Here is a 12,550-nt window from a genome sequence, read left to right as displayed (position 1 = left end):
CGGGCAGGAGGAGGGCTGGGGATAAAAGAGAACCCTCTCTTTCCCATGAATGAGCTCACTCCGCTGGCGTGCCTCCTGCCCTCCCACACTGCTCCCACAGCAGGAATATAAACCCAGCTCTCGAGCTACCCGGCGGCGTGAATTACCTACCCCTGATGTAGTTCTTCCCCGGGTTACTGTCTGTTTCTGTCTCCAAACCATCCTGGTCCTGGCTCTCTGATGCTTTTCAAGGCCCAGCAATAAAGACTGGCTCTAGTTAACAAGCCAACGAGCCTTGCTACAGCCCTGATTCCATAAGAACAAGCTCATGTTATTCATAAAACACCTCGTGTAAAGCCAAGGAGTGCATGTTGCTGTTACCATGTGAAACCATGCGAACCGTGAAAGAATCCCTGTCTTGGGTTTGCTCCACAGCAATGCAGGTACCTCCCCACCCCAAAGGGAGAGGGTAGGAAAGAGCGCGCGAAAGAAGTTCATCCAAGGAGGAGCACCAACAACAGCGCAACTTTACCTTGGAAAGGGCACAACTTCTCTGCTGCCTCCCTCAGCTGCTGATGGGAAGTGAAAGGGACTGAGAAGAGCTACAGAAACCTCACCCTGACAAGCTGAGGGGAAAGGAGGCTGTGATCAAACATTGTGCCCGTTTAACTCCAGTGAGCTTTGTGAAACCAAGGGAAAAGGCGGAGGAAGGATTTACACCGCAAGGTCCCGAGTCAGAGAAACGTATGGATTTAACACACCAGTTAATCACTCATTGACACTGACACGTAAATGAAGTCTATTTTCTAAATAAAGTCTAAAATAAAGTCTATTTCCCTGAAAAAAAGAATAAAAAAACCCCTTATTCACTCTTTACTCAGAGACACCGAAAGGTTGAGAACTCATTGCCAGCTCCAGCACTCCCACATCAACCACATTTGCTTCTTATTAGAGTCCCAGCCTGGTTTGGGTTGGAAGGGACCTTAAAGCTCATCCAGTTCCACGGGCAGGGACCCCTTCCACTGGAGCAGCTTGCTCCAAGCCCCTGTGTCCAACCTGGCCTTGAGCACTGCCAGGGATGGGGCAGCCACAGCTTCTCTGGGCACCCTGTGCCAGCGCCTCAGCACCCTCACAGGGAAGAGCTTCTGCCTTAGATCTAATCTAAATCTAACTCCTTCTATGATCCCTTATCCTATCCCTACTTTCTCTATAAAAAGCCACTCTCCAGGTTTCTTGTAACCCCTTTAGGCACTGGAAGCTGCTCTAAGGTCTCCCTAGAGCCTCCTCTCCTCTCTCCTTTCTCCTCTCTCTCCTCTCTCCTCTCCTCCCTCCTCTCCTCTTCCATCACCCATTTCTCTGCTAGCCCCAACTAGCCCTTTATTGGCTCCCATCACCCTGCAATAAGATCCCCAACAGAGGAAGAACTCCAGAATGGAGTGTTTCTTACCGTCATGGCCAGAGTTGAGAAGATGCTCCCCCAGGTCACAGCCGAACACCCTTTCCTTCAGTATCCCCCGTTGCTTCAGCTTCTGCTTGGTTGGGCGCGACTTCATGAATGTCCTCAGGAAGGTGATGAGCTTGCCGTGCTTTTTCGACACTGCACAACAAAATACAGGCAAAACACCTCGGTTTAGGTTGGTCTCAAGTCAGGCAAGGCCAAGCATAACACGTTCTACAGGGCAAGCAAGAACTGCAGTGGCAATAATTCCAATTACAGATTTTCCAAGGTCCGATACTAAACAGAGACTTGGCTTTGGTGCTAGCGCAGAAATAACAGGAGAACCGAACACAAAGACACATTCATCAGCAATGCAGCTGCAGGTGGGAGCGTCTGAAGGACCTTACATGGAGTACTGGACAGTGAGCAGCACCTGAGAGCTGGGAGAATGCAAAAGGCTAAACCAACAAGCCCGGTAACCTTGTGTGCATGGACCAACGCCATCTGTAATCCGTGAGCACAAAGAAATGCACTGGCATTAACTCTACTCTCATTCGAGTGGTTTTAGGGGCCTCCAGAACAAACGAGTGCCTAATAATATCGGAACGTGGAGGACGTTTGGCTCTGAGTGCCCTTTCCAGCACACCTGCAGCGTGAATGGCCCTCGCTGCAGCTGCGGACGCACGCTCCATTCCAGGGCTTTCCGAGTCTCCTCAAGCCATTGCAAGATGAAAACATTACCGTCTTTGTTTGATTTAACAGCAAACTAAGGCAGCTGACTTGAAGGGATGCAGTTTATCCTCTCCAGAATAAATACAAGAAGCCTACAAAGGGAAGAGAGCTGTCCCTCCAAACCTCCCATTCCGTTTCTCTCCGCACTGCCACACTGGTGCAATCGGTCCCTGTTAACACCAGGCAGTCCCTTAAGGAGGACAATCCACAGTGGAAGGATGCGGGGAGTCACAAAGGGCAGAAGTGGATGACACAACCCCATGCAGACTGGAAGGAGAAGCTGAGCATTCCCATGGGACGCAGCACAATGCCCTTGGATGTCAACTTCTCTTCCCGAGGCGGAGAGGCCTCCCCAACAAAAGTGCTATTGTGTAGGTGGAGGTAAAAACAGAAGAGCTCTATTGAAAAGAACAAATCACAGGGTAGAAAGGGCTGTGCTGCTTTGTGAGGAAGCCTTTACAGCTCTGGGAGGTTGTAAAGGCTCCGGCAGCACCAGCAATCCCTCTCCCCATCTCCCGTTTCCGATCCCAGGGAGGAAAGACAACCCCGTATTTCACCTGCATTAACCCCCTGAGCCCTGTCATCAGGGTCCAGCAGAGTGAGGCTGGTTCAAACAAACCACAGAAGCAGCGAAGAGCCCTGGTGACAAAGGGGCATCTCTTCAGGGTCACCGCGCCTCCCTAACACACACAGCTGGAAATGCAGGGAGCAGCTTTGGGAGTGCGACTCAGCAAACCTGGGACTTACGGCAGGCAGGGTATTCCTCAAGCAGCCAGCACAAAAAACCTTGTCCCAGGAACAAGATTATACCATAGGCTTCAAGTTGGTTTAATCCCTTCAAACAGCTGAGTATTTCCCCTTCTGTTTTACCAGGTATTGATGTGGTCCCTCTGTTTACGACCTTAACATGCTTCTACCTGTGTGAGCAGAGCGTTGCTTTTCGGATGTGGCACCACCACGATCTGCAGCAGCCAAATGCATCGGAACACCTGAAATCCTCAAATCTCCCACAAACCCCGTGTCTGCATCAACTCCAAATCACTTAACCAAACACAAGCATTGAGCATCATCAGCTGTGGCTATGGGGGCTTTAACTGATCATTGATCACCTCCTATCAGCCCTCCTCAAGAATAAATCACAGGCTCACAGACTGGTTCCGGTTGGAAGGGACCTTAAAGCTCACCCAGTTCCAACCCCTGCCATGGGCAGGGACACCTTGCACTAGAGCAGCTTGCTCCAAGCCCCATACAACCCAGCCTTGAACAGTGCCAGGGATGGAGCAGCCATCCCCCAAGTGCGGGTCTCATCCTGACTTGGGGCAATGTCAAAGTTGGAGGTGATAGGTCTGAGATGGATGCTTTTACAGCAGTCAAATAAAGAGACAAATGAAGCAACGAGTAATACAAAGGTGTTCATTTACAGACTCCTCACACAGTTCTTCGTGGAGGATCTTATTCCACATAATGAAAAATGAGTCCAATGGAGAAAAACGCAGTCCAAGCACTGCAGAAATCCCACTAATGCTGGTGACCAGGACAGCAAGTGACTTTTGGGTGTCACCTTGGCTGCTCAATGCAGGAAAAGGTGCAAGGGATGCACCTCCAGGATGCACAGATGTACTTTGCTTGGCACTGATCACGAACCAGAAAGGAGAGCTGAGTTCTAAACCACAATAAATCTGTTCTGCCTTTAAGCCACTCAGTGCAGGTTAAAATAATCCCCTTGTTTTCTGCATCAGTGTCCAGAACACTGCCAGGGCAATGCCGGAACAGGTTCCATAGCCAGAAATACCCTGATCCACAGCCCGTCCACAAGTTTGCATTGTTCCTTGGTTAAACAGTTGCCTGCACTGCTCTCCTCTGAATCACTGCCTGCTCTGTAGGAGAGCTTCTCAGGCTAAAGCAACTTCAGAGCTTTATACCTACGCAGGAATGATTCACTGGTAGGAGTTCAGCCTCTCCTGGGTGGGGGAGAAAAGGAGAACATCAAGACAACCCAAGCAGTCATCTCTTTGCTGACAGGTTAATGAAAAGTAGATCAAAAAAGCCAGGAGGTGTCTGATAAGGACAAGCTGTCCTGCCAACAAACAGCAAGCAAAGGGGGAATGCTTTCTGACCCCCAAACTAGCAGCACCAATGAAGCGGGGATACGATACATCTGAACCATTCACAGCTTGTGTCTCCATGTGAGGCGTTCAACAAAGGTCCTAGAAGTAAATTCAGGTGAATTCAGAAGTAAATTCAGATGCAGCAGCATTCCTACAGGGCAGTTTTAAACGGTTGCTGTAGTCAGAGACAAGAGTTACCAACTGAAAGGCAAATAAAACTCAACACAAATCCTAACGTTTATCCGTACTACTTTCCACTTGGGATTTAACCACTATAATCCAAGAAACAGAGGCTTTCCTGGAAGAGCCAAGGGCTGATTTTCCTCGGGTCTGGATAAATCACAGGGCCTGAAGCAGCAACAACAAGTTCTCCATCTCCATCGTGAGACTGGCTGCAAAAACCCCTCACCTGAGGCTGGACTCCTTGTGAAGCTTTGCTGGCACGACTCTGTCTATTAGGAGTGAGAAGAAACCTCACACCCTTGGCCGACATAACTACACTGGACAACGTCTTTATATGGTGGGAAGGGAGGGAAGGAAAAGGAAGGTTGGTGCCAGGTAGTTTATTGTGGGTTTGGGCAGCTGCCATAGTCTGTACCTCCCTGAAGAACACTGATCCATCAAGCCATGCTGCTGTTCCACCACCAAGCTTTTGTAGTAGAAGTGAAGCCTGAGATTCCCCTGGCTCTGATAAAAACCATTACATAACAATTACTTCATTAAAAGCAGGGCACAAACTGCTCAGCCTAATGCCCAGACTGAAAAGGCACTTTGGGATATACTTTATGAAGCTTGCTCATGGAGAAATGTGCCAGCATCAGCTTCAAGGTACTTGCATGGCTCCTCTTGGCCACGGTATGTCCTTCCTGGGTTAGGTCAGGAACGTACCTAGAGGGGCTAACAAGAAACCTGGAGAGGGGCTTGGGACAAGGGCCCGTAGGGACAGGCCAAGGGGAATGGCTTGAACCTGCCCGAGGGGAGACTGAGCTGAGCTCTTAGGCAGGAGCTCTTCCCTGTGAGGGTGCTGAGGCGCTGGCACAGGGTGCCCAGAGAAGCTGTGGCTGCCCCATCCCTGGCAGTGCTCAAGGCCAGGTTGGACACAGGGGCTTGGAGCAAGCTGCTCCAGTGGAAGGGGTCCCTGCCCGTGGCAGGGGTTGGAGCTGGGTGAGCTTTAAGGTCCCTTCCAACCCAAACCATTCCATGATTCTCTGAAAAGAGCACTGACTCCTTGGCTTTGAATCCTGGCAAACAAACAGGAGAAGCCTTTTAATAACTGAAGCTTTCCTGTGTCCCCCAGATCACCTTGTGCTTGCATTTTCCTCCCCTTTTCAGTAAGAAAAACCCCATGAAACAACGGCTCCCAGAACAAAACACGTTTCAAGTCTCGCACACTTACGGTGCAAGGTAAGCGCTTGCTCGGTGCCCATCCAGCGCATGGTCCTGCATTTTGAACAGGATAATGGCAGCTTCCCCCAGGACACTTTGCCAAGGGAGACCGAACCCATGCTAAACAAACACAGAACACCTGCTTTATCTCGTGTTGCTATCACTAATATGCTGGATTTGAACCTGACAACAGAGCACGTCCTAATACAGGGTCAGTAAACTTTGACTCGGAAAGAACATCTTGGAGGGGTGTGCTGCCCCAACACACGGCCACCTTTGTTTCTCTTATTCTGGGTTTCTCTTCTTATTAGCAGTGATTTTACAGGCCCCAGAACCCAGCCGTGTCAGAAGAGCGTGGTGCTAAGGTCAGGAACATGAACACATGTGGTTGCTACAGTTGAAAAGGTACAACCAACCTGTGACATCCAGTCACAACATCGAAGCTGGGAAAGGCATGGGGATGGCATAGAACAAGCTTCAGGTAGGTATTACAAACCAAAAGCCAAATCCCTCGTCTTTGAAGAGAGATTCGCAGCAAGTCAAGCTATCATCCTTCCAGGCTATTAGGCCTTCAGGATCCATCCTCCTCTAATATTAAACAGGGAGAAAGAGCAGCAACAGACCCTATTGAAGAAGAGGAATCAGGAGGTGAGAAGCCAGGGTTGGTTTGCCACTATTTCCCCGTGCTCCTGATGCTGCAGACACTCAGAAGTACACTTAAGTGTGAGAGTGGACAGAGTTCAACTGGTTCCCCACACAGCATCTTCTTAAAACCTCAGTAAATACCCACTGCTTCACATGCAGAGAGACAAGCTCTGTGGACCCACATCTTCCTGAAGAGAAGTTACATGAAGCCAAGAACTGAGTCACATCTCCCAGTTCTCTGTCATGTTCCTTAGCAACAAGACATTTTCCTCCCCTTCCTCCTGCCACGGCACATTCTATTTTGGAAGCTTATTTATGCAGCCCTAAAATCCCAACCAGAATCTGGAACCACGCGCCACCGAGCACCATCCTTCAGTCCTTGAATAGGAGGCTGGGTTTGAAGAAGGACCAACCAACACCACATCCATAATTGCACTCATCTCTGCACCGGCCTCCCTCACTGGTCATAAAGGTTTTCAGGAAGAGGATCAAAAATAACCTTCATAAATGTGTGCTTACTGATTTACTCTATAGAGAAGTGAAAATGCTCTTTGATGCCGCAGTGCTTATCTCGTGCCAGGCTGCCATCAGTTAAAGCTGGCCTTTGTGTTAGAAGTAGTCATGAAACAGGTTAAAGGTGATTAAATGGCATTAGATAAAAACCATTCAAACTAACTATGATGGAAAGAAGCGGCACAGATTTCCAGCTATCACCATGCACATGGAGAGTAAAGCAGTAAGTGACGGTGCTGTTCTTACAGTCTAGTAGCAAAGAGCTCATCCTTGCATCTGCCCAAGCTTCTGGGGCCATGCTTTGGGCAGCATCTGGAAGCAATCATCTCCTCAGAAGAGCAGCTCCCCCTCATCCTTGCCAACATCAGCCTTCGGCTCAAGCTGGAGAACTGGCTTATTCTGGTTAGCTGGAGATGGACCGGCTTTGGCAACTCACTCGGTGCTTTTCCATGCAGAGCCTCTGTCAGGTTCTGCTTCATTTGGGTCTAATCAGTCCTCCTCCAGAGGCAGGCGGCTGCAAATTCAACCGCTTCTCACCAGCAGCACTGATTCCTTTCAGCACCACTGATTTAACTCAAAGCACACATCTGTAAGGACACACACAAGGAGTACGTACAGCCTGAAGCGTGTAGAGAAAGTTCCTTTATGTGAATGCAGGCAAAAACCAGGCACTATTTACAATGGCAAAACTTCTTTCCGTGCCCCTCATTGTCAAATTTGCTGAGTATTTATAATGGGGTAAGAATGATAACCACGAGGTGAGTTAGATATGTCATGTACCTACAGCTAGGGAAGTCTGATACCAAGAAATCTGTGATATTTTCCAGGTTAAAGACATGTCTGATCTCTTCAGAGACTCTAAGGCCATCAGATAATACAACCTGGCCTCCTAGATCATGGGACATCTCTGCATTAACTCCCCGCAGTGCACCTACTCTGATGGAAGCAGTCTATGGTTAGGAGATGGAAATCAGTCAGCTGAAGGCTAACTGGGAAAGAGGTTCCAAAGGGACCTGACAAGTTCAGTCTAGTAATGCTATCGACATATTTGAATCCTATTTGGGACAAAAAAGCAGCGCTGACTGCAGTCCTGTGATGATGCAGCAGGGATGGGCTTCAGGTACATGACACAAGGATACTAGATGGGGAATAAGTTATCAGAGGCCAATAGAGAGTAGAGATGAGGGCGTGCAGCACACAAGGCAGCAGCACCAGCAGCTCAGATGACAAAACCAGCAGCAGGACTGGGAGACAAGGGAGCAAACTGGGAAATGCAGACCTAGGAGGAAATGGGCAAGACACTTGGAATGTCTTTCATTCACACTGTGTACTGCAATTGTGCATTAGGTACTCTACAGATACTTGTAAATAAGGAAGAGAGGAGAGAAAAACCAAGAGCCAGGTTGCCACCTAACCCATTCGGTGACCGCCACCTCAGCAGTTGCCAGCGATGAAAATGCCGCCCGTGCTCTGTTGGTGATTGCTTTGAGCTGCCGGATAGGATTCTGTGATTCTAACTTTACAGATGTAGTTTCTTACTGCCTGGCCCCAACCTCCTTCTCATACAATCCACACTAAACATTCATTGTCCTGTCTACAGCGGCCGTGGCTTCAGAGAGGCCAGAAATCCCAAAGCTAACTGCCTTTTTGCCCTGCCTTATTCAAACACCATGCTGCGTGCAGTAGCCTTCCTTGCTCAAAAGCTTTACAACAGCCTGAGTGACGCTGCTGAGCCTCACCCACACCATTTCCACTTCTGCTACCATCAGTATAGGAGAGTTTCCAAAAGCTCGACAGTAACCCAAGCCAACCCCAAATGACATCGAGTGCTTTGGACACACACACGCAGCCTGGAGCCTTCACTAGTCACTCAAACACAACGCTTCAGCCCCATCCTGCCATCAGCTGAACCAGGATAACCAGAGTGACTGCGGCAGTCCAGTTACTCCAGTTTTGCACGGCAGCACGCTCCAGCTTGGGTGGTGGGAGGAGGCGAGTGATGAGAGGAGATCTGACATGAATCAACAGCCAACACAAGTTGAATAATGAGGAGTTTGGCAGATGGAGCCCGATCCTGGAGCGAGAGGGTGTCTGCTCTTACGCAAGGCCCCGGAAAGCCACTTTTCATCCCACCAGGAAGGGAGATGAGCAATCCAGCTGGAATAAGGAGGAGGCTCGGGTCAAAGCACGCTACCTCCCTTCTCTTAAGCCACACGGCGCAGCCATTACCTCAACCCTCAGTACGGACTCCTCTGAAGTATGTGGCACTGCCAGTAGGACAAGTAGCGCTGCTGCTGCTCTCTCAATCCCTTCACTCCCAGATGATGCTGATCTCCATTTTCAGTAGCCAGAGGGCAGCTGTTTACAGCCCAGACCAGTTACTTGCAAATCACAGTGACCTCCTCTTCCGAGATCGGTATCGTTCTGGTTCTTTGTAGTCACAATCCTGACTTCCTGAGTGATTTAGACTTTAGCTATTAACACCTGCACGAGACCATTCTGCCTTTGGAAGCACAATTTCACGCACCTGGAGTGGAAACTATTGAAGACAACAGGCATGAGCCTCGTCCACATTAGAGTCACTTGAAGCAGCAGCAGCAGGAATCAGTAGCTTTAAAGAGGATGAAAATGGCATCTTCCCATACGTCCTCCTTACGCAGCTAAAGAAGGATACAAAAGCTTTATGGGAAAAGAAAATGGGGCCCAATCTGTTTGGGGATTTGAAATCTGCTTTCTCAGACTTAGGAATGCAGATATTGCGTTGCTTCGCCTGCTTTATTCTCTTCCTTTATCTCACCAGCAAGAGCTTCGATTCCAAATCAGGCTCTTTTATCATTCCTGTGTGGTGCCCAGAACAAAGGAGGTCAGGGAAGAGTGGAAAGGGGAGGCCTCCTGCCTTCTCTGTCATAAAGAATAAGCTCCTGCGGGGCGTTCAGCCTTTCAAAGGGACTGGAGCTTCTAGGAGGTTTTATGATCCAATGGGAACAGACAAGGCAAAATGCCTCCTATGATCCCAGTAACTGCTCTCCCTGGGAATGTTATTTTCCCCAGCGTGGCATTCGCTGCCCCGGGGCTCCAGCAAACAAAGGATTGGCGTTTTTAAACAGGAAGCCCCCTTCTCCCGAACAACAGAATGAGGAATGCCTAGGAATGCATCCTATGTCCTCCGAGTGCCAGTGGGGGGGGGGGGGGGGGAAGAAGCGATGTGCAAAAAGCCATCGCAATGGAGATTCCAGCCGTTCCCATCTGTCAGCTGGGTCTAAATGGGAGCAGGGAGCCCTGCTCTCACAGGGGCACGCAAGCTGGAATCCCTTCTCCCTTGGGATATGGGGGGGGGGGGGATCCTCACACCCCATCCCAGCCGTGCAGGAGGCTCCCTTTACGAGCTCCGGCTTGCTACACACCCTGCAGCAAGTCCAATAAACCAGTTTACAACTACGGACCTAGCGAGGGGAGAGGCGCAATCGAAACCTGGAGCCGGGGATCGGCGGAACAAGTCCATGAGCACGGGGAGGGGGGGAAGCACACGGCGTTTCCCCCATCACCCTTCGGTCGAAGGAGAGCCCAATGCCCACTGCCGGGCGCACGGGGTCCCAAACCGCCTCTTCCCCCCCCCCCCCAACATCGCCCTCCGCACCCGCGCATGAAACAGGCACGAAGCAACAAGTGGGCGCAGGAGCCCGAGCACACACCGCGGGTCTCACCCGACGCCGGGCCGGGAGGTGGGGGATAAGAAACCCGCTCCTACCGTCAGCCGCTCCGCCGCTGTCCGCGCCCGCGGAGGGGCCGCGCTCCCCGCACCGAGGGGTGCAGCCGCGGACGGCCCGGCCCGGCCCGGCTCGGCTCGGCTCTTCCCTCCCCGGCGGTGCGGTGCGGTGCGGTGCGGTGCGCCGGGCGCTCACCGCCTCTGCGGCTCTGCCAGGCCCCTCCCCGGCCGAGCCGGCCCCACCGCCCGGCTCCACCTCCCGCAGGTGCCTCCCTCGACGCCGGCTCCGGAGGAGCGGCGCTGCCCCCGGACCCTGCTCGGCCTCCTGGGGCCGGGGGGGCAAACACAGCCCTGGTTCCCCTCAGCATCACCCACGCCAGCCCCTGCTGCGGGCACGGATCGGCCTCTTCTCTCACCCATCCCCGCCCTGAGCGGCCATCAACAAGCAGTTCGTGGCCGCGCTGACCAGATGCAACAGAACCCCCCTCAGCTCAAAGCTCCAGGAGCTCTGCCCTTAAAACCAAAGGCAAAGGACACAGCTCGCTGCACAGTGACCCGTGCACCAGCGCACCGTGCTCCGGGGCAGGGAGCAGAGCAGGCCGTGGCTCGGCTTGACCATCACTTGCTCGGCCACCCCGCAGCAGGGACACAAGCCAAGCTGGTCACCGGGCTCCAGGAAACCTGGGACGAACCTTCCTGCCTTACCCACGTTTATTCCGTGCTTGCGGACTAAATACAGCTGCTGCTGAGGAGGGTACAGCTCCTTCCTTGCCGTGCTCGCAGCTTCTCCTCCAGCAAATGGGTTATTCTCAGACTTGTCATCTCCAAACAGTGCCCCTTCTCCAGCTGCCCATTACACTGGATTTATCACCGGCCGTGCTGTGCTTGGACAATGATCACGCTACCACATCGCTTTTCTCCTCAGCAGCCACGCATGACTCCCAAACCCAGTTCTGAATGCAACCCCTTCCTCCTGATACAAACGCCCATGCCAGGAACGTTCTTCCTCTCAAACCTATGGATAAAAGGTGGTGCTATCCCAACACAGAGAGGGAATGAACAGCACAGAAACCATGCTCTTCCCAATCGACACACGAAAGACACAGACAACAAGCTCAAAGGTAGAAACCTCGACACTGGTTGCATGATGATCAGCAGTGCTTGAGGAGCTGCCTTACTACCTGGTGTACAATGGCACACCTTGCCCCACCTGCACCTGGCTTCCTGTAAAGGAAAACACTTTGTGTTTGTCCCAAAACATCCTTCTTTACGGAACGAAACCTGAGCAACCAGAGATGCGGCTCTTCCACACCTGGAAACGGCAGCTCTGCCTTCGGCACAGCACGGCATCACACTGAGGAGCGTGTGCACATCACCACGGGGACGTGACTCCTGCTCGGGAGCTCACAGGCTTTGCCCTGCATCGTTTTAAGCTATCCTGCTTGGTTCAGCCCTGGGAAGGCAGAGGGCCTACAACTGTTATTAATATAGCCTGGTTTTGCAGATTCAACCGCTGCAGGAAGCCTCAACCCATTATTAGAAGTCAGGCAGCCGGTATTTTTCAGTGCTGAGTCTTACTCAGCTCGATTTGTCATCGAATCCCAGACTGGTTTGGGTTGGAAAGGACCTTAAGATCATCCAGTTCCAAGCCCCTGCCATGGGCAGGGAGGCCTCACACTAGCCCAAGTTGACCAAGGCTCTGTCCAACCTGGCATCCTGCACTCAAATGCTCTCAAAACACATAAAAAGACCCCCCCCCCCCCCCAATAAACAGCCCCCCTTCTTAAATAAAGGGGTTTGGGGAGAAACCGGGATTATAGACGAAAGCAGGCTCAGAGATTAAAGAAACCCCAACAGAACAGCACACCATGCAATAGACTGTCCTGGCACATCATCAAAGTGATGTGATTCCATTCACAGGGCTCACAGAAACCGGGCTGGACAGAAAGGAATCACCTTGTCACAGGGTACCTGGACAGCCAGGTGGTGACCTGTTCTTGGGGTGGATGTAGCCATGGTCTGCCATGGCTCTCCAGGTCTGCA

The 12,550-nt window shown here is 51.5% G+C and overlaps 1 protein-coding gene across 5 annotated transcripts in view; it reads right to left on the bottom strand.

Annotated features, from left to right (window-relative positions):
- ARHGAP32 (Rho GTPase activating protein 32) overlaps positions 1 to 12,550 on the bottom strand; it is a 139,754-nt gene that overhangs the window by 24,828 nt on the left and 102,376 nt on the right. For 4 of the 5 annotated variants that reach the window (XM_065697384.1, XM_065697381.1, XM_065697382.1 and 1 more), the window contains one exon: positions 1,427 to 1,576. In XM_065697384.1, coding sequence (XP_065553456.1) covers positions 1,427 to 1,576 — 150 coding nt within the window. Of the gene's footprint in view, positions 1 to 1,426; positions 1,577 to 10,549; positions 10,620 to 12,550 lie in introns of those variants that run through there. The other variant, XM_065697385.1, reaches the window with a different exon arrangement.

Source organism: Lathamus discolor, chromosome 17 (genome assembly GCF_037157495.1).
Source record: "Lathamus discolor isolate bLatDis1 chromosome 17, bLatDis1.hap1, whole genome shotgun sequence".
NCBI lineage: Eukaryota > Metazoa > Chordata > Aves > Psittaciformes > Psittacidae > Lathamus > Lathamus discolor.
The sequence above is the reverse complement of the archived record's forward strand: the minus strand, read 5'-3'. Positions and strand labels throughout refer to the sequence as shown.